This window comes from Elgaria multicarinata, chromosome 3 (genome assembly GCF_023053635.1).
Source record: "Elgaria multicarinata webbii isolate HBS135686 ecotype San Diego chromosome 3, rElgMul1.1.pri, whole genome shotgun sequence".
NCBI lineage: Eukaryota > Metazoa > Chordata > Lepidosauria > Squamata > Anguidae > Elgaria > Elgaria multicarinata.
Genome location: NC_086173.1, coordinates 5,305,094 through 5,327,480, shown reverse-complemented (window position 1 = coordinate 5,327,480; position 22,387 = coordinate 5,305,094). Strand labels below are relative to the sequence as shown.

Here is a 22,387-nt window from a genome sequence, read left to right as displayed (position 1 = left end):
CAGGAACCTCTCACACGTCCTCTGTTATTTCCTCCTGCTTTCCCACCTCCCTTTCTTGGGTAGGCCGCAAGCCAGCCTTCAGCATCCAGTGCCTGCAGCGACAAGGCAGCTGCGACGACATCCCCATTCCAGGCACCTACCACCAGAACGCGCCGCCCTGCCGAGCACGTGTGCAGGTGATTCCCACATGGGTTGTATGTGCATGAGCGTGTGCATCCACAGGGCTCAATTCCTTGAAAAAACACCTTTGGGAAAATGATGCCCTTTGCTCCAAGTGCTGTATCCCTGCTGATCGCAGCATGTGAAGGCTGGTTGAGGGAAAGGCACTCTGCACATGCTCCAAGGCACTCTTTTTATAGGGTCGCTTCATATGCTGTAGGGATGCGGCTGACCACACATTGGTGTGGCCTGTCTCTTGTGGAATGGAGCACTGCATACATTTTAGTGGGTAGGTTGAACTCAAAGCACATCGCACAACTGTACACTTCTGGGCTGCCTTTTCTAGCTTACCACTCTGAGTGTTCATAATAGGGCTGTGCACGGACCCCCCCGAATCGCTTCGTGGCCCGATCCGCAACTTTCGGGTTGGGCCAATCCAGTGGAGTGAGATCCGGAGGAGTGGATTGAGATTTTGCCCCCTTCCCTACTTACTTGCCTCTGTGACGGGCAGTGGAGGCAGGTAAGTGGGGGAGGGGGGGCAAAATGGGGGCCAAAATAGCCCCCCTCCCCCTGCCCCCTTACCTGGCTCCGTTGCTGTCACCGCACGGACTGCTGCAGCGGCTCCAGGTGAGCCCCCCTCCCCCCACTTACCTGCATTCGGAGCTCCGAATGGAGGCAAACCACTTTGCTTCGACCTGCAGCTCCCCCGACTCGATTCGGATCCGCCTTTGGCGGAAGCGGATCAGGTCGCTCCACTCCGGATTCGCAATCCAAATCAGAGCAGAGCACAGCCCTAGTTCATAGAGCGTATATTGCCTTCTCCCCTTTGGAGCATGAGTTACCTGAATGCCGTGTCACTGAGATTCGGGTGTACTGTGCCGTTGTTTTCTGGCCGGACCAGGTCATAGCTATGCTTGAAGCCTGCTGCTTTATTATTTGGCTGTACCACATGGCTGTCTTCCCTATGCAGCTCTGGTAACCCTGAGGACAGTGTGACTGTGGTCCAGACAGGGTCCTGTAGGCCTCTTGCATGGCAGTTCCATGTTACTGTGAACCAACAGATGAAGCTGCCTGGACCAGGAGTCCATCTATCCCCAAACTATCCACTCTCGCTGGGGAAAGCTCTCCAGCATCTCGGGTAGGAAGGACCTTTCCCAGCCCTGCTCACAGAGACCCTTTAACTGGAAAGGCTGGCGATTGAACCGCGGTACTTTCTGCATGCAAAGCTGGTCTTCTGCTGCACTGTGTGGCCTTTCTCTGAATGAATGAGAGGATAATCGCAAAGCACATCATTTATCTATTGATGATTACATTGATATCCTGCCTTTTTTCCTCTTGCGAGGAGCCCAAGATGGCTTATCTTCACAACAATCCTGTGAGATAGGCCAGGCTGAGAGTCCGTGACTGGCCCAACATCACCCAGTGAGCTGCCGAAATGGGGACTTGGACCTGGGTCTCCCGAGTTCCAGTCCTACACTCCAACCACGACAACAGCCACCACTATCTATCTCAAGGATGGATAATCTGTGGCCCTCCAGATGTTGTCATTATCAGCCCCAACCAACCTGGGCAAGGGTCAGGGATGATGGCAGCTGTAGTCCAGCAACATCTGGATGTTTCCCAGCCCAATCTCTCATGTGTGTATCCTGCCCTTCCCTTTGAGTGGCTATTTTATCCCCACACACCAACCCATTGGGAAGGTTAGGCTGGGAGACAAGGCACACCCCATGGGGACTTGGACTTGGGTCTGAACGTGAGCCGTCGCTCCACACCAAACTGCCTTCTTATTAACGTAATATGGTTGCATTGATAGAATATTAATATGGTTCGATGAGTGCAAAATAGTGACAACTGCTGGGTTTTGCAGCTGTCATTTGACTACACCACGTCTTCCAGCAGTGTGTTGTGTGATGGGGCGGTGTCCTGTTATCGCCCGCCTTAGCTCTAGCTCTGCTTAGGGGCTGCAACACCAGACGCGTTGTGTTTGTGACTTGCTGCTTGGCGGTTGAGACCAAGCCATCCGGCTGCATCTCACCTCCTCTTTCCTCCACGCCAGGGCTACGGCAGCTACGACTCATGGCACAGCAGCAGCCACTCCTCGACGGCTTCCTCGCAGTCATGGGCCACTCCGCCGAAACGGGGCCGGTTGCTCTATGCCCCGCTGATCCTGGTGGAGGAGGATGGGTTGCCGGGACACAGCTGGGAGAAGAACAGCAGCAGCCTACCACCCATGTCCCGGGCCCGCTGGTACATGAATGAGCCAGAGATGCCCTACCACAGCTACGGCCATCTCCATGTGCCCGGCCAACTCAAGCACAGCTACAATGACAAGCGTGGCAGTGCAGACAGCCTGGTGGAGGCGGTGAGTGCAGGGCAGGGCAGGGCAGGGCAGGGCCAGGGTCAGGCCGGGCCAGGGTCAGGCCAGGCCGCGTTCTTTCTAGGATGCAGCTCTTCATGGCCAAGCGTTCACTTCCCCACATCCCCGCTGTGAGATTCAGACCCACAAATGCCGCACCCAGAAATGTGCTCTGCTACAAGATTTGGGTTATGTGTGTTTGTGTGTGTGTGTGTGTGTTTAGGTAGGTGGGATGGGGTGGGGGTTAGAATTAACCTCCCCAGTATGGAAACTCTGCCCTTGAACCCAGATTCGTTGGTTGGGGCATGAGAGATTTGATCACTGGAAAGACTTGTGTGTATTAAATTAAATTAAATCACCCAAATTACACACCAAAGAAAAGCAGATGTTGCAGTCAGAAAGCGTCATCACATGGGGGGGGGGGAATCGCGTTTCCCTACCTTTGCTTCTCCACCCCCGCTTTTGTCTCTCATTACTTCTGCTTTCTGCCAGGAGGGGGAAGAGGAAGTTAACAAAAACACGTGGCCCATTTGGGGGGCGTTTGTATCCTACCACTTTTCCTGCATACAGCAGGAGACCACGGCATATTCCGTTTTTTTAAAAAAAGAGTCAGATTAAAAGGGGGCTATTTTGCAACGGAAAAACCGGCAGAAGGAGCGGGAGGTGTGCAGGAGGTGGACGTCGCCGCCTAAAGGGTGTGCGCACATCCATAAGTGGGCAGTAGCGAGCATGCGATAAAACGCTCATCTGATGAACCTGTGAAACTAATTGGGTGCATCAGTCTCTGTGTGTGTGTGTGTGTGTGTGTGTGTGTGTGTGTACACTTATTTTTGCACAGTTCATTCTGGTTTTGCTAACCATGGCAAAATAGGAAAGAGCCAGTGCAGGGCACTGTAGTCCCACCACCACTGGCCACTAGAAGCCTTGCTTGTCCAACTCCCTGGCTTCTTCCTAAGATTGAAGCAGACCCTGCTGTTTGTTTCTAAGCTTCCCTGCAGCCCTGTCTGGGCTAAGAACAGGCAAATGGTTTTTAATTGAAAGGTGAGTTTCTCAGATTGCTGAATCCTGCACTCAAATTGCTAAATCATCCCGAATTATAGTGATGCAGCTCACATGGTGGAGATGGGGAAATGAGCAATTATTCACCTATGAAACCCTCTGGTTCATTGTGCTATTCACCCATGGAACTCATTGGCTTTCAGACATCATGCCAAATCATGGATTATCCCAGCCATAGTGTACCATCCCAACCACGCTTTGAACTTCCAAACAGAAAACAGCCAACTATGGTTTAGACCTGCTTGTATGATTTTGTTTTCCATCCTCTTAGACATAGATTCACACATTCACTCCTGTTTCCATGATGCAACAACTTCTGGGGGCAGGCGAATGTCCGCAACTCTAGTTTGTCCAATCAGGCGTCATGTCGAACCACAGTGCACATAAACCCCGGTTTGTCAGTTCAGACATCACGCTTCCTAACCATGGCTTGGTGCGATGTCTGAACTGAGCCACAGATGTGGTAGGCCAGGGTGGGCTCCGTAACGTTGACTAGCGTGCCCCTTTCTTCTCTTTCTTCTAGGTGCTCATCTCGGAGGGCCTCGGCCTTTACGCACGAGACCCCAAGTTTGTGGCCTTCACCAAGCGGGAGATTGCGGACGCCTGCCACATGACCATTGACGAAATGGAAAGCGCTGCCACGGACTTGCTGAGCCGCAAGCTTGTGGGTGGCGAAAGCAACCACCAAGGGGGCAGCGGTCACGCCTTGTATAGCAGCGACGGGGAGCCCAGCGGCGTGGGGAGCCTGGGCCCCGTTTACAGCGACGAGGAGCCCTTCCGCTCCCGCGAGGAAGAGGACTTGGCCGACGAGATGGCCTGCGTCACCTCTTATTGACCAAGAAGTGCCCCCTGGTGGGGCACGGAGAGTTGATCGCTGCAGAGAGACCGAGCCCTCCAGAGCCTTTGGGCCAAGAGCAGAGGCTTGCCCAAAGGTGTGCCATGGTGGGAGTGACTGCTGAGGGTGGCAAACCAAGTGCTGCCCTCGCATTTGCTGACGATGCAGCAGCAGCAGCAGCTACTAGGAACACTTGTCTGCGTACTTCTCTGGTTTAGGCAGTCTGCTCCTTGCTGCCCCTTGTCCAGACTTGACTCCTCCACAGTGGTCCAGAAAGGGAAAACAGAACTGGACTTCTTCCTCTAGGGAAGGATCATGCATTCGGAAAGGCTGGGGTTTCCTAAGGAGACTGGAACACTTCTCCTTTTTTTTCTATCAGAAACAATAAATATTGTTTGAAAGATAACGAGGCCTGTTTTACTGAACAGAATGAAAAGACAAGTAATGGAAAGTAAACATTCTCGGCCCTGGCTTTCCCCCTTTTCCTTGATTTTCTTTAACCATTACCAATCCTTTAGAGGATCCGTTTTCCCCTAAATGAGATCACAGTCCTGTACTTTTGGATTAACAGGTGTTCCCGAATAATTGCTGGCATCCTTGTTCTGCACTCACACTCACAAGCATGGATTAGAATCTTCCGTTCACTTGTGTGCATGGAAAGGATTGGGGGTGGGGGTGGGGGAAATCTATCACCCGCTATAGTTCAAATGGGGGGTGCTTAAAAGGTGCACATCAGTGATCTTCAGTTGCATGTCTATAAAGTTGGATGCAACCCCTTTCAAGGGATACCTGGTCCCATATACTGTGCAGAAGCAAGATGTTCTATACCTACAGCATCTCTTAAGGGAATGAACCCATCTCCCCAACCAAGCAAATTCCACCCTTTCCCTAGACAACTGGTTATTTTTGCAACACTGATCGTCCTAGGGAGCAATCCTACTGTCAGTTCTATGCAGGGCTAAGCCAAAACTACCCATCCAGACACTCTGGGTTTAACGTTAAGCTAGACTTATTATAAGAAAAGTGGGTTCCCACAGTGCAAAACTATGAATCCACATTTGCGCACCAGTTTACATTGTCCGTTTGCAAAACAACACACAAAATCGGGCCACTTTCTTATTGTAAGACTACTTGTGAAGTCAGCAGTCTCAGGTTTATAATTCCTGTAGTCAAATAACCATGTAGAACACCCACACCCACACTAGTTATTTATTTAAAACCTTACCCTGCTCTTTAGCCAGAAAGATTTTATTAAAAATGTGGAGGAAGATGGAGGCTCATGGCCTTTCTACACCAGGCCGTAATTGTGTGTTCATAATTTCTCACTTACGGAGTTTGTGGATCCTTTACACAATTTTGTCATCCTTCAGAGCCTCTACCAAGCTTTGCAACCATTTTAGTGGAGTTTTTTTTTTCCCAAATGAAGAAGGTCTGGTATTATTTGTGAACGGTGAGATAAAGCCTAGTGTAATTGCACAATTCCGCTCTACCATAGTGCCACCTAGTGCTTGTGTGATGGAAATAAGGAAAGGAAGAGAAAGAAAACCCCTGGAAAAAACATGTGTAAAGCAGGCGATCTTAATCCTGCAAATAATTTGGAAATGGAAGCCTTGGCAAAGTGGCAGATTAAAATCCTCATGTAGAGCACCAGTTATCAAATTTACAGAATTCTTGTAATGTCCAGCTGCAATGGAAAAGTTCACAGAATGGAGGAGCCAAAGAACCTGCTTTTTGAGAGTGTCCCTCCTTCCCATCTCTCTTACTGTTGCAGCCAGGGGAGAAATGAAGGCAGCACAGTGGACTTGGAAGGGTTGTAACCAAGTTTATTTGCGTGTAACCTAAGGTCACTGGAGTGCATGTCTAAGCATCTATTTGAACTATAGTGAGTGTTAAATCCCCCCCCCCCCGGCCACTCCCTTTGGGGGTACTACCTGGAATTGATTAAACTTCATATAACACAGAACTGCTGTTCCTCAGTACGTGTAAGATTGCAAACATCTCCCCTGTTGTGTTCCAAAGAACAGCCGCTGACACCTGTAAGGTTTCACTTCTTGCTTAGCAAGCAGCAGACCTGCAACAGATAAATATAGGGTACCATCTAGCAGCAGAGGAATCTCAAGAGGAGAAGCTGGCAGCAGTCCCATTGTCCTTTGATGTCCTTTCTGATATGCAAGAAAGGGAGATGTTGGGCTTGCCTTCAGCCATAGTTGAATAACCCCCCACCCCACAACCCCCTCCCATATTATAAGAAAGCCCAATGCTCATGACACCAGGATTAAGGAAGGGTGCCATAAATGATTTTCATCAATAAAATCATCAATAAAACCAGCTTTTCATAAATAAAATCATTTAGCAGCCTTCCTCAACCTGGGGCGCTCCAGATGTCATAGAATCATAGAATCATAGAATAGCAGAGTTGGAAGGGGCCTACAAGGCCATCGAGTCCAACCCCCTGCTCAATGCAGGAATCCACCCTAAAGCATCCCTGACAGAGGGTTGTCCACCTGCCTCTTGAAGGCCTCTAGTGTGGGAGAGCCCACAACCTCCCTAGGTAGCTGATTCCACCGTCGCACTGCTCTAACAGTCAGGAAGTTTTTCCTGATGTCCAGCCGGAATCTGGCTTCCTTTAACTTGAGCCCGTGATTCCGTGTCCTGCACTCTGGGAGGATCGAGAAGAGATCCTGGCCCTCCTCTGTGTGACAACCTTTTAAGTATTTGAAGAGTGCTCTCATGTCTCCCCTCAATCTTCTCTTCTCCATGCTAAACATGCCCAGTTCTTTCAGTCTCTCTTCATAGGGCTTTGTTTCCAGACCCCTGATCATCCTGGTCGCCCTCCTCTGAACACGCTCCAGCTTGTCTGCGTCCTTCTTGAATTGTGGAGCCCAGAACTGGACGCAATACTCTAGATGAGGCATTCTGGGAGATACAGTCCAACACATCTGGAGCGCCCCAGGTTGAGGAAGGCTGATTTACAGCATCCTGAGACCATTCTCTCACATTGTGTTCACCTTGGAATGTCTGGCTAATAACTTAATGAAATTGATTTGATTTTAAGGGTGGTGGTGTTCTATATTTTAATGTTAAGATTTCATGTTTATTTTACAGTGCTCCCAGGAAGAACATTATACTACTGAGCAACACTGCAGAATAAGAGTAAGGCATCAATCTAGCAAGGAATCAGCTTAGCTTGCAATGTAAATCTGCAGAACGAACAGCAAAGACAGTCTTCCCCAAAGTGAAGTTAACCAGCAGCAAGCAAACACGAAAGTAAACTCATCGTGAAGGACCTTCATATCGCGAAGGATATAAAGAGGACCTTTATATCCTTCAATCACGCTGAGTAGGTGCAAATAGCCTGAGCAGACCACCCAGAAACCCCTGGAGACCTCCTCCAAAACAACACTTCTCTGGAGCAACCAGGGCCATTTTCACAAGATTTGCTGGGAAAGTGTGCCCAAAGACCCCCTAACTGCGCAGAAGCAGTGGAGACAGCAGCAGGATTGGCAGCAACAGCAGTGGAGTGGGCGCAGTGGATCAGGCCGCGGAGGACCAGTAGTAGCACAGGTAGATAACTGGAGGACCAGCGGCAGTGACGGACGACAAGCAGCAGCTAAACAGCAAACATCACAGGCAGGCACACAGATCACCTGGCTTGGACACAGACTTCTGCACTAAATTATAATAATTATTTCAGTCCAACCACAAGTAGCACATCCAGTTTTTAAAATGTTTAAATCTATCTCTCTATTCTATAATTTTAAATTTTATAGCTTTAAAATATTTTAAACACACACACATAATTTTAACAAGTGAAATATTTTTATTATTATTATTATTATTATTATTATTATTTATTTATTTATTTATTTATATAGCACCATCAATGTACATGGTGCTGTACAGAGTAAAACAGTAAATCGCAAGACCCTGCCGCATAGGCTTACAATCTAATAAAACCATAGTAAAACAATAAGGAGGGGAAGAGAATGCAAACAAGCACTGGGTAGGGTAAACAGGCACAGGGTGGGGTAGAACTAACAGTATAAAGTCCAAGCAACATCAAGTTTTAAAGGCTTTAGGAAAAAGAAAAGTTTTTAGCTGAGCTTTAAAAGCTGCGATTGAACTTGTGGATCTCAGATGTTCTGGAAGAGCGTTCCAGGCGTAAGGGGCAGCAGAGGAAAATGGACGAAGCCGAGCAAGGGAAGTAGAGGCCCTTGGGCAGGCGAGAAACATGGCATCAGAGGAGCGAAGAGCACGAGCGGGGCAATAGTGTGAGATGAGAGAGGAGAGATAGGCAGGAGCTAGGCCGTGAAAAGCTTTGAAGGTCGACAGGAGAAGTTTATATTGGATTCTGAAGTGAATTGGAAGCCAATGAAGAGATTTTAGAAGTGGAGTAACATGGTCAGGTTTTATTTTGGTATAAAACACCAGCTTCAGTCACAAATATACTACAAGTATGCTAATTATTTCTAAACTGGCATAAATTAGCACATCTAAGTTTTATGCAAATATGAGCCCACTTTTGTCCTCTTGTTTGGTGATGCATTTCCTCTCTTTTCTTGTTTGGTGGCGCATTTCCAACCTGTAAGCAGCTGTCCTAGATCCAATGGCCATATATGTTCCTCTCCCTTGTGACAAGACTAGAAGCTATGATGGATGGATGGTGGAAGGGCGCTACTTCTAGCGTTGGCACCTTTTAAATTGGCAAACCACGAACCATCCTGCTACTCACACCTGTTATTTCTTACTTTCTTTCTAAACATGCACAGAACTTTGCCATAACAAATAAATGGATACATGAACAATAAATAAATAACGAAATATCGAAAGCTAGATTTCTAACGGTTTCTTATAGCCTGTGAGTATTTATCTCCTACAGAAACGAAGGGCGCGATCCTCTGCATGTTTGGAAAGGAAAGGAACCTCTCGTGCAAGCACTGAGTCATTGCTGACTCTTGGAGGGACGCCAGCTTTCGCTGAAGTTTTCTTGGCAGGCCTTATAGCGGGGTGGTTTGCTGTTGCCTTCCCCGGCCGTTATTACCTTTCCCCCAGCTAACTGGGTACTCATTTTACCCACCTCGGGAGGATGGAAGGCTGAGTCGACCTGAGCCGGCTGCCTGTTCCAACCATTTAGGAGGGGGGAAAGAGTATAAATGCTGGGAACCCCCCAAATGACGCATAGTTGGGGCCAGGGGAAGGGGGCATAGCCAGCTGCCTGAAACCAGCTTCCGCTGGGATTGAACTCAGGCCGTGGGGAGAGTTTCAGCTGCAGAAACTGCTGCCTACAACTCCCAGCATTCCTCAGCCCGCTTGGGAATGCTGGTAGTTGTAAGACTTTTTTTTTTTTTTTTTTTTTTTGCTATCTATTCTAAACATGCCGAGGAGGCTCGTGCCCTCAATGTTCTTTTCCTGGCCTTCCCACCATCTTCCTCCCCCTCCCTCTATTGCAAGCCCCTCTGGGCAATGGCCTGTCTCACTTTGGTTACCATGTATTATTATTATTATTATTATTATTATTATTATTATTATTATTTATTTATTTATATAGTACATGGTGCTGTATAGAGTAAAACAATAAATAGCAAGACCCTGCCGCATAGGCTTACATTCTAATAAAATCATAATAAAACAATAAGGAGAGGACGAGAATGTACAATATTCCCTCTCTGTCTGATGGAGCTATGTAAAGCCATCCATCCATCCATCCATCCAGGTGCTCTGCTGAACATGGCCAGAGGTCCCATGATATGGACATCCCTTAAAACGCGATAAAGGGTTGGCTGGAACGCCACCAGCCTCAACCTCCATTTCCCATTCCAACGTTATCCTCCCTTGCGCCAGGGAAGGACATGGCTGCGCTTTTGGCTTCGCGTGCCAGCCCCTCTGACGTCACCCCCTCCCGGCTCTTCTGCTCTTCCCCCGCCCCCCCCGCCTCCCCTCCCTCCGCACCCGGCCCTTCGCCCCTCCCTCAGGGCTGTTCCAGATAAAGCTCTCCTCCCCCGCGCCAGCCCCAACCTCCCCTGCGCTCTGCTGCGTCGCCCTCGGTTTCCCCAAGCAAAGATGGAAGTCGTCAATCAGGTAAGCGCGGATGATTTCAACACCACGGACAGCTCCCCATCGCCCCGCGGGCAGCGGCTCCCGTGCCCCGGCCCCGGGGACGCCGCCCGCTGAGCCTGCTCCGTTCCCCCCCCACCCCCCACCCCGTAACCCTCTCCCCAGGCACAGCGAGATGCCGCGTCCGCCTCCCTGCACGGAACGGGGGCAGCAAAATCGGTGGGGCGAGCCCGAGCCCCGGGGTTTGTTTTTTTGCAGATAGTGGAGTTGGGGGGGGGGAGTGGGGGGGGGCTGGATGAGGATCCCATCGCATTTCCCACTGCAGCGATTTGCTGCCAATACACTGAGCCCTTGCTCGCTGGGGGGGGGGGCGTGGGGGGGGGGAGAGAGAGGTAGCTGTGGAATCGCTGCAATGAAAGACATTGAAGGGGGTGCTATTGAGCGGCAGATCCATCATTATTATTATTATTATTATTATTATTATTATTATTATTATTATTATTATTATTATTTACAGGGCGAGATGGTTGGAGGGGGACCCCCATAATCCCAACCACCCGCCTTCCTTCGCAACAGGCTTCACGGAGGGGAATCTAATCGATCTCCCCGCACATGAGCGGCGGGTGGCGGTGGCGTCGAGCTAGAATATTCCGCCTGTAGTCATTGCAGCAGATCCGGGGGGAGGTGGGGAGGGAAACCGTCCGGGTGTGCACCGGCCAAAATGGCTGGGGCAATGCAGTAAAGCGACGCAATGTTGGCTGGCGTTATTTTGGGGGGAGCCAAAGGACGCTGGAGGAGAGCGTGGAGGGGGGGGGCAGGTTGTTTAGAACGTGGAGAGGGAGAGACGGGCGCAATTCACGAGCTGAACGACAGTAAACAGGGGAGGGGGGGGGAGAGAGAGAGAGAGAGCGAGCAATGGATACCCCTGCCCTGATATTTGTCAATAATAATCCCATGCTGGCAGTGTGTGTATGTATGGGGGGGGGGGGGATGATCCAATATTGAAGGGGGTGGGATTAGTTATAACAGCAACTAGGAACTGGGGAGGGAGAGGATTGGCAGAGCTACAGCTGTTTATGCCGTAGTCACTTGGGGGGGGGGGAGCTGAGAAAAAAGAAACGCCGAAGGATCAGGTGTATTGAAAGAAGGTGATGTGGGAAAAGGAGCTGATTTGCACATGATTATATTCCCCCCCCCTTTTGCAGTAGAAAAGTGATTCGGGGGGGGGGGGCGGAGGCAGGATTGAAACACCAGGCGAATGGCAGCCTTTTCCCATCCAAATTGGGGCTGCCAGGCAAGGAACAGGCTGCGGGTGATGTGAAAATGGGGAGGGTTCGGGCAGAATTGCTCCCCTGGATTGCAGGCAGCAGATGGTGGCAGAAAGCATCAATATGGCCGCAGAATAACTCCAAGGCATTGAGAGGAAAGGGGAACAGAGCGAGGGATATTGGGGAGTGAATTGTGGGTAGGAAATATTTTATTTTCTTATCCAGCCTCTACAGCAGGAAAGTGATGGGGAGGAAGCACTGTCAGTAAATAAATAGGTCTAGGGGGGGGATGCAGCCCAGCGGTCACATGCTATAGGAACTGGAAGGCTGGCAAAGAGGAGACGCATCTTGGGGCATCTTCTAATCTCTGTTCCCTTGAGCAATTGCTGCAGGGTACATAATGAAGGGGGGGGAGGGATTTGTAGGGGGTGGGGTGTTGCTTTTGGAGGTTTTTCCCCCCCTCCTTCTTCTAATCCAATCCAGCAGCTGGCCTGGAGGCGGAGGTGCAATGTCGTATAATTTTAGCGCAAGTGATGGAATGAATGTTCCGGGAAGGTGGAACAATTTTCCGATTGAACACCCAGAAATTCGTTGGTTTATGAGGATGATCCGAAGAAAGCAGAGTGAACGTAGAGGGGAGCCCATGGAGGCCTGGAATGTCTTGAGTGCAACTGCAGGGCTGTTCGATCAGGGCAGGATCTGGGAGAGGAGACAGAGAGAGAGAGAGTTCAGAAGTGAAGAGTCGTGTGGAGTTTTAGCTGTTTCTTGTGTTAGGAGAGGTGTGAAGACTCTTTTCAGCCGTTGTGGCAAGGAGAAGGGGAAAGAATTTGAGGATATGCCAGGGAATCCTTTTCCATTGTTTCTCATAGCTTATTCCTATTCATGGCTACTCAGAAGTAAGCCCCAATGAATTCAATTGGACTTACTCCCATGGAAGTGTGTGTAGAATTGCAGCCTAAGTGTGCAATCCCATTTAGAAATTCCAGTAAATAACAAGAGGTGTGTGTGTGTGTTTCTAAATGACATTTCAGTTAATGCCAAAAGAGGTTTGTGAGTTTCTGGGTAAACCATCTCTGATTCTGCGACTGCTGGTTTTGATTGATTCCCCTCCACCCCCCAATCGCATCTCAGGCTGCCAGTCTAGATACACTTTCCTGGGAGTGAGTACCACTGGACTCAGTGGGGCTTCCTTCTGAGTAAACATGTATAGGATGTCTGCAGTGGTTTGGACTATGAGATCTGAGATGTGGCATTGTCTCTTGCCTCCAAAGGAGTGTTTACGGCCAGATGCCTGAGTGCAAAGCTGGCCCAGCCATAGAGATAACTCAGGAAGTCCACTTGGGGTGTCACGGTTCCAGAGACTCATGGCTGTGCTTTGTTCATGTCTTTGGGGTGAAGGAGCTACTGGTCACATTTCTGAATGCATTGCGTTTTCAGTGCATGCTTATAAGTAAAGTAGGGAGGCTCAGCTATGTTTCTGATGGCACCCAGGAACTGGGGAGCGGGGAGGGGAGGGGAAATGTTTTTGTTCGTGTTGAGGCATGTTTTTGTGCAGGTGTGGGATTGTGGATTGCTGGTGAACCAGAGAGAGGTTTCACTCTGTGATGCAGGGGGAAAATGCCTGATGGCTGGAGGACGGTTTGGGTCTTGGATGATGTGCGTAGGCAGTGGTGTCGCATTGCTTCCGTGTGAGTGTGCAAACCAAGGATGTGTGTGTCATAACTGGGATGGGGCTTTCAATTGTGTGTATCAGTGCAAGGATGAGAAACGTGGTGCAATGGATGTCCCTGACTTTGTAGCGGGTGTTGGTGATGATGACGACGGGGTTTGTGGGTGGAGACTGAGAAACGAGTTGTTGTGGCACCAACAAATGGCATTGTTGCTGTTGTGAGTTTTTTCTCTCCTTCTGTTGGGGTGTGCAGGCCATGGCCATTTATGAAGAAGGAGCTCTCTGTGTGTGTGTGTGTGTGTTTGCTGTTGTAAATGGATATTGAGTCAAAATGTCTCAGGCTACAACACTGCGTAGGACTGTGAACCAAGGCACACATATCGATGACTAAGCCCAATAGTGTAGGGTGACCCTATGAAAAAGAGGACAGGGCTCCTGTATCTTTAACAGTTGTATTGAAAAGGGAATTTCAGCAGGTGTCATTTGTATATATGGGGAACCTGGGGGAAATTTCCTCTTCATCACAGCAGTTAAAGCTGCAGGTACCCTGTCCTCTTTTAAATCTGGCCACTTTAATATAGCTCCTGCACCTTTAACTGTTGTGATGAAGAGGGAATTTCACCAGGCTCTCTGCATATACAAATGACACCTGCTGAAATTCCCTTTTCTATGCACCTGTTAAAGATACGGGAGCCCTGTCCTCCTTTTCATAGGGTCACCCTACAATAGTGGGACGGACTTCCAAGTAAACATGTATGGGATTAAACTGTGAAGTGTGAACCTTGGTTTGAATCATACCTTAGACATTATCTTACACGGTCCTTAGCCAAGTCACTATTCTACAGCCCAGTTCTGCAATATGGGCATAACAGTACTGGCCTACCTTATAGGGTTGTTGGAAAGGTTTCTGAGATAATATCCCTGAAGCACTTTGAACACCTAAAATGCTACGTATTATCTACTTGTTGATAGTTTATAGGTTTCAGCATTTGTTTTGTGTTGTGCGACATAGGAAGGACTTATGTGTCTTACAAGTTACCTGATCACTGCTTTCTCTCTCTTCTTTCTTTTGTAGAGTTTATGAGTTGTACTGTAGGAGCAAAGGCATCAAGAGAAGCTTCGCATTTGAGAGTGTATCATGCATTACTTTTGTGGTTTTTGAGTGGAAATATTTCTCTAAGCCGTCCAGTTCAGTGGCAATATTCTAAAAGGATCCTGGCTGGCACTGTAATTTGCAGGGTGCAACATTTACACTGCATCTTGGCCTGCGAGTTCTTTGATCCTGGGGGTTGGGCTGTGCTGATAAGAGGAAGCCGTGGTGCCTGTGAACGCAAAGCCATGGGGGAGGGGCTTGTGGACACAATGCGTTTGGGCTGATGAGTAACTTTTCTGGTGGCCTTAATTTTGAGGATGGTAAATGTGGGGCGGTGGGGATTAATCAAGATACCGGTTCCCTGATCAGGTACAGTCGAGGCAAAATCCCAACAAATTGGACTAACCCTGGAGTAGGGATGCAGAACCTAAGGCCCAGGGGGTAAATTTAGCCCTCTGGTAGGGTGACCATATGAAAAAGAGGACAGGGCTTCTGTATCTTTAACAGTTGTATTGAAAAGGGAATTTCAGCAGGGGTCCTTTGTATATATGGAGAACCTGGTGAAATTTCTTCTTCATCACAGCAGTTTAAGCTGGAGGTGCCTGCCCTCTTTTAAATCTGGTCACTCTAGTATAGCTCCTGCACCTTTAACTGTTGTGATGAAGAGGGAATTTCACCAGGTTCTCCATATATACAAATGATACCTGCTGAAATTCCCTTTTCTATGCGACTGTTAAAGATACAGGAGCCCTGTCTTCCTTTTCATAGGGTCATCCTACCTCTGGGATTCCCAATTCGGCGAGGATTCCCCAGAAGGCCCCTCCCCCTCTCCTTGGCTCCGCCCCTTTCCCCCAGCCACCAATCATATTGTGGTTTCACAGCTTTGGGGCAGTTTCCCCTCCCTAAAAGGTTGAGATGACCTCTCCTGAGGTTTTGTAATGGGCAGTAAGAGCTTTATGCTAATATATGCTGGTCTTTCAGGTATTTTTGGCCCTGCCCCTTTGGCATTCAATACAGCCTGCCAAAAAGCTTCCCCAAAATGGAATCCGGCCCCTCTGGCTAAAAGAAGCCCTGCAACCCTGCCCTGCAGGTACCTGATGGGAATCATCAGGCTGTATCTAATATGAGTCTCACTTACATCCCATTCATTTCAATGGGTCTGCTGTAAGTAGGGCTAACATTGGACACTACCTATAGGATCAATTCTGATGGGAAAGGGGCCAATCAAACCAGGGGCAGATCAGAGAATTATTTGATTTTCTTTAGACACCAGTACTGGTTACCTGAAAGAACCTGGCCTTACTGGTCAGATCAATAAAAGGCTGACTCCAGGTTAGCAACTCAAGTTATTGCCTTGCAAAGGAGGATATTACTGTGTTTGAGTCTGGGCGTGAAGTGGGGTGTGTGTGATGCAATTAAGATGTGATACATTAGGGAAATGACAGGTTGCAGTGCTGGGGAAGAATGACAGGGCATTGGGGTAATGTATGTTTGCAAGGCTCCTGAGTTGCCTCCCAGGAGTTTTGGAGACCCTCAGGCAAGGCAGCCTGAGCGCACCACCTTTGATTCGCAAGGGGTCCGTTCTGTCATGCCGCTTCTAGCTTTGTCCAGCTGCACGTGTGAAGTCAGAGTAGTATGCAGCAGGGGTGGCCGGCAAATACTCTGCCTCGCTGCCCTCTGCCACAGGCCATGGTAAGGAAGGCACACAGACATGTCATGTACAGCGCAGGTGGGCAGACTTCAGGCTTGCATGATCTATTGGCTTTTTTAGTAGCACCCCAAGATCCACCAGCTGGAGCCTGGTGCAAAAGACGCACACTTAGAATGAAAGAATTCAGAGCCCAGGAGTTGGTTTTGAGTCCCAGAATGGAATGGAGCCCCCAATCCTTCCACACAAGAACTGATTGGATGGTTAGTTAGTTGCAATACTTGCACGCTCCTTAATATATACCAAAAAAAAAAAAATCTCTTAGCAATTTACATACAAAAGTATTAAAAATCACTGTTAAAGTCTCCATGCTTTCTTGATTTCAGTGCTGGAAGGATGGCGGGGTGGGGGGGAGAGAGAATCATTTTGAAGCAGCTATTTTGTTAAATAATGGTGAATTAGAAACCCTTGCTGATCTTCTGCATATTACCCAGAGATCTACCAGTAAATCCAGATCTACCTTTTGCCCATGTTGGTCTATTCTCTCTCTTTCCCTCTTACTCTCTCCGCCCCCCCCTCCTCCCCCTCCTCTGGAGTTCAGCTGAATGAAGCCAAGCTTCCCCACCCCCACCCCGGCAGGGGAAAAAAGACGTCTAAGGCTTGACCCTGGAGGTAACTCTATTGCCAGGTGAAATAGAGGGTACTGGGCGAGTTCAGCCTCTCCTGACCTTTGGGAGACTTGGCCGGGGGTGGGGGGGCATTATGCCATGATGGAGCCTTTGAGAGTGTTTGTTTAGAAAAGTATTTCCCCAAACTTCTAATAGCTAAAATGAAAACAATGAAAACTAGAGGCACATTTCTTTCTTACGCCTGAAACAGGTTTGATTTTAGAACATGTTGCAGGAGGAGCCTGCCCTCCAGGATTTCTGCATGAGTCACTGGAAGCAGGCAGGCCCAGAACAGAGACTCATACAGGTATGCCAAAGGGAGCGTTCTCAGAGAGCAGGTAAATCCACTGGATCTCTGCTGCTAGGGAGTGCCCAATGCAAAGAATGTGGGGGGTAATTAATCCCTCCCTCTAGTGAAGGAAAGAAAGGATAAAAATCCCAGAACAGTGAGGGTGTAAAGGTTGCCTCCTCTGTGGGCTGGTATTTGAGCCTCAGAGCAGGCTTTCATTATTTAATATACTTATTTCACAGCACACGCTAGGATGCCTTAACATAGGGTTCAGGAATGTCTAAGTTATACATCTTTGCTGTCTAGTTGTTTGTACTCTCTCCGTTTTTACTGCTGTTCTTTTATTGGCTTTCATTATGAAAGCTAATAAAAGGTTCTGGGTCTGTGTGTGTCATTAGGGTAGAAGGGCAGCGCAGAAAATTAAACAAATGGGTAAGTACATTGTCCTGTGTAAGTCAGGACTTCCAGGTGATGGGAAGTGTTGCCTTGTGGGCCGGGGTAGAACTTTATTGCGCTCCAGCAGCTCTGTGCCCACCCAATCCCTTGTGTGACTCCTGGAGGAAAATTCCATTTTCCTGAAGAATCAAACAGAGGTAATTATCGTGTGCTTGGCGTAGGTCAGCCTTCCCCAAAAGCGACACCCTCCAGAGGTGTTGGACTACCGCCCCTACCATTCCCATTCCATCATGGACACTTGCTGGGGATGATGGGAGTTGCAGTCAGACTCACTGGGGCTGGGCATGCTGATGTAGGCCTTCAAGCGATCTCCTCTGCTCTTCAGCCTATCTAGACTTTGAAAACCCCTCGGATCCAGCCCTCTGGAAAAGGGACCAATTGATTGGAGCAGAGGAAGAGACTGGGAAATCCAGCTGGAAACGGTTTTCTGTTGTCTTCACACCTCCAAAAAGGGAATTGGGGTTCAATGAAGCCCCCCCGCCCCAGAGCTGAGTGGTAGTGCACATGCTTTGCACCTATTCCATTCCAGGTTCAATCCTCAACAACTCCAATTAAAAGACCTCAAGGGTCCAGTGTACATGGGTCCAGTGGAGGCTGGGGGCTCTGATGGCAGTGCTGCGGTAATCTGCTCTGGATTTCAGTTAGAACCAATCAAAACTCGGAAGGCACTGGCACCTTGGATAGCTCCTTTAGCGGTCTGAGTGGTTCTGACTGAAACCTGGAGCGGATTCGCCGCCCCATTGCCAGCGGAGTCACCAGCCGCCACTGCATGGGATTAGGTCAGATGGTGTGACTCACTGCATGTTCAGTCAGATCCAGGAATGTCTAACCCAAATTTCTTTCTCTCTTCGCAGCTTGTGGCCGTTGGGCAGTTCCGGGTCTTCAAAGAGCCTCTGGGCTTTGTAAAGTTGCTAGAATGGGTGAGTCCAAGACCCCAGCAGAGCCACCTTCTGTCTAGGACAAAACCAGGCAGGGAAAGTGACCATCCATGCGAACCGTTCTGCTTAGGCTGGCCTGATGCAAAAGAGGGTGGGGCTCCTGCACCTTTAATATGTGTGTAGAAGATGCAGCTTCACAGGTAGGGGCCGTGGCCGAGCGGGTAGCCTACCTGCTTTGCATACGGAAGGTCTCAGGTTCCATCCCTAGCATCTCCAGGGTAGGGCTGGGAAAACTCCTGCCTGAATCTCTGGAGAGCTACTGCTGGAGAGCTACTCCTGCACTGAGCGGGTGGGTGGGGTGGACTTGATGGCCTTATAGGCCCCTTCCAACTCTACTATTCTATGATTCTACGGTCAGTGTCGATACCACTGGGCTAAATGGACCAAGGACCAGACTTCGTCTAAGGCAGCTTCCGATGTCCCTTCCTCTACGTAAAACTGTTAAAGATTCAAGAGCCCCGTCCTCTTTTGCACCTGGCCACCCTGATTCTACTCCCCAGCCCTGGGGAGAAGGATGTAGCTGCTTAAAGTGTCCCTCCCTCACACCACGCTGCCCTGTCCTCTCCCAGCAGCGGTGGGAGAGAGGAGGAGGTGCAGCTTGTGGCTTCGTCATCAAAGGGCCGGCTGGGGAACTCTGGGTCATTCTTTTAAAACCAGCTCCTCATCCTTGCCCAATCTGCAACCCTTGGAGGCTTCCCTGTCTGAGTCCTATGGGTCGAGCCGCTTTGAAAGGCCCAAGAGCAAGCCGGGCTGTTGTTTTCCCCATCAGCTGGAAATCCTTCCATGTCGCGATCGCTGTGACCATAGCAACCTAGCGAGAGGCACGGAAAAGCCTCTCCTTCTACGTTGTGTCAGCAGAAGGGCAATTCCCATCACCCGCACTCACCTCCCCTTCATGCACAGTTGCAATCCAACAACACCTGGGGCCCCTCAGCTGGGAAAGGCTGACGTACAGGAACTCCCCTCTGACCCCTTCAAGATGCAAAGCTTCTCCTAACTAACCAATGGCCTATCTAGATTCCCTTTTTACCATCATGGCTCTGAACAAATCCAGGTCCCCAGAATGTGTGTTGAATTTTTCTTCATTCTTTCTTACATGCCTGTCCTGGAGCAGTTCCAGGCCATTATTTTTTTTCTCCAGAACTATTTTTCCTACCAGAAAGGACAAGAACAATGATAAACTCCATAATTTGAAGAAATAAGGTCCCTTATCCACAGAAAGTGGGGTGACGTTAAGTTACGTTACCAGGCTCACTGGAAAAAAATAAGGAGGGGGGATATTGGCACACCTTCTGTTGTGTTGTTTTTTCAAAGAACTGTGTAAGTATTACGGGATAAAACGTCATGAGCACAAACTGTAAGAGACCTCTCTTGCACAATTCCCATAGAGACCAAAGTTTGCTGTCGCAATCATCCTATTCATTTCAATGAGGCTTGTGCAAGAGATGTTCCTGATAGATGTCGTCCTGTGCTCAACATTTATTTATTACATTTCTATCCCACCTTTTCTCCAAGGGGCAAAAGGCAGTCTACAGGGTTCTCCACTCCTGCCTCCAATTTTATATCCACAACCACCTTGTGAGGTAGGCGACAGGGAATGACTGGCCCAAGGGCATCCAATGAGCATGTCATGGCTGAGTGAAAATTTAGGCCTGGGCCTCCCCAGTTCTAGTCTGACCTTGTAACCACTGCACCACACAGCCCTCATCACACAAATGGGGTGGCCCAGTAAGCCAAATTCTCATTAGGAATCACAAGTAGAGCAAAGTATCATTAAACTGGAAGCAAATGGTCATGGAAGCAACACTTCGAAAAGTTGGGAGGAGCAGGAACACTTTGGTGCTTGAGGTGGAAAATTGAAATGCTTCTCCCTAATTGACAGAAAGCAGAACTCACTAAACTGTGGGCTCTGTTTCACAGAAATGAAGGGAAGTTGTTGAAGAGCGCGGGAGTAGGGCCTGAGCCCGGAGCCTCGCCTTGCCTCATAGTAAGGTAGCCAACTTCCTCGGGATGTTGTTGTGCTGGTGTGACCTTGCACTGGTATGATAGATTTTGTGCACAGACTGATCAGCTTTTTTTTTTTTGCTATGCACAGTGGACCTTCGAATCCGGCTTCACGCATGTTGCAGAGTATCTGATCTGCCTTAAAATAGACCCTAGAAGCATCTTTTAGTGATGGTTCTGATCCGGGAGCCTCAACCCATCTGGTATTAGATTAATGCAAACAACAATACTGTAATGATCTGCAACATTTTCTTAGCCACAACAACAGGAGTCCAAACCCCTCTCTAGTACAATATGGAGCAATTGTCATATAAGAGGCAGCCATTTTAGATACCAAACAACCAGGTCTAGAATAATTTCAGATGTTTTTATTGAACAGGCCTAAGGTGATTATAGATCCCAATACAGCTGCAGTCCCTGGCCTCATCTAGGGTGACCAACTGTCTGGATTTCCCCGGATTTGTCCTGGTTTTTGTTCTTTCCATGGTGTCAGGGGGGATTTTCTATAATTTTCAATAATGTCCTGGAATGACACACCTTCCTCTTTAAGGCTGCCATTAGCATCATCATTCCCCCACCCCGAGCTCCAATTGAGGTCTTAAAGGGGAAAGTGGGTCATTCGTGGACATTATAGAAAAGGCCCCAATTGGAGTGGATGGTGGTGGTGCAGAATGAAATCCTTTCCCCTCCTCCACTCCAATCGGGTTCTTTAAAGTGGCGGGGGAATCACGTACTTTCTGCAGGACTCAGAAAGCTGCTTCCCCACACACACACTAGGTGTCCTCTTTTTTGGTTTCCCAAATATGGTCACCCTAGCCTCATCTGATACAGATTTGCTAAAAGATAAACCTGAGTCCATCTTCCCCCAACCTGTGTCCTGCAGGTGTTTCGGACTCCAACTCCCATCTACCCCAGCCAGCATGCTGAGGCTGAGAATGGTTGAGGAAAATAGCAGGCTCAGCTGCTGGAACCCAGGCGAAAGTAGGCCCAGGCAGCTGCATGCGGACCATGGATGGTCAAGGAGGGCCACGCTGCCTGCCACATGCCTTCCCACTGGTGCTGCCGCTGCTGTCGCTTGTCATCCACCGCTGGTCTTCCGCGGCCCGGTCCACTGCTGTTGCTGCCGATCGTGCTGCTGACCCCGCTGCTTCTGCACAGTCAGGGGGTCTTTTGGCACACTTTCCCAGCAAATCTCGTGATTCTTCCAGAAGTCTTGCAAGATTTGCAAAGTCTTGCTGGAAGTCTTGCAAGATTTGCAGATACTTCCTGGAACACTTGACTGTCACCGCCAGGAGTCTTTTTTCTCAAGGAAAATGTCCCCGGTTGCTCCGGAGAAGTGTTGTTTTGGAGGAGGTCTCCAGGGATTTCCGGATGGTCTGCTCAGGCTATTTGCACCTTGTTGTTGTTTATTCGTTCAGTCATTTCCGACTCTTCGTGACTTCATGGACCAGCCCACGCCAGAGCTTTCTGTCGGCTGTCGCCACCCCCAGCTCCCCCAAGGTCAAGTCTGTCACCTCCAGAATATCATCCATCCCTCTTGCCCTTGGTCGGCCCCTCTTCCTTTTGCCTTCCACTTTCCCTAGCATCAGCCTCTTCTCCAGGGTATCCTGTCTTCTCAAGGTCCTCTGTGGAAGATGAGGCGCTTAGAGCTCCCACAAATGTTAGTTAAGCATTCTCAGACTTCCCCAAACTGGTAGTACCCTCTAAACATGTTGCTCTACAAATTCCAACATCCCCAGCCGGCATGGCCATAGCTGGCTGGGATGATGGGAGTTGTAGTCTGGCACATATGGCCAGCACCAGCGTGGGAAAGGCAACTTCCAAACAATTACATCATCATTAAGCTTGATGGAAGTATTTCAACTCCTGCGTTACGTACCCTAAACACATT

At 49.1% G+C, this 22,387-nt stretch overlaps 2 protein-coding genes across 2 annotated transcripts in view; both read left to right on the top strand.

Moving 5' to 3' along the window:
* CACNA1F (calcium voltage-gated channel subunit alpha1 F) overlaps positions 1-4,409 on the top strand; it is an 84,514-nt gene extending 80,105 nt beyond the window's left edge. The window contains exons 45-47 of the mRNA XM_063118931.1: positions 64-176; positions 2,216-2,521; positions 4,098-4,409. Coding sequence (XP_062975001.1) covers positions 64-176; positions 2,216-2,521; positions 4,098-4,409 — 731 coding nt within the window. The remainder of the gene's footprint in view (positions 1-63; positions 177-2,215; positions 2,522-4,097) is intronic.
* A 6,014-nt stretch (positions 4,410-10,423) lies between these two features.
* The window catches only part of SYP (synaptophysin), a 28,396-nt gene continuing 16,432 nt past the window's right edge, over positions 10,424-22,387 (top strand). The window contains exons 1-2 of the mRNA XM_063119131.1: positions 10,424-10,487; positions 18,409-18,474. Of these exons, the coding sequence (XP_062975201.1) occupies positions 10,470-10,487; positions 18,409-18,474 (84 nt within the window). The 5' untranslated portion in view covers positions 10,424-10,469. The remainder of the gene's footprint in view (positions 10,488-18,408; positions 18,475-22,387) is intronic.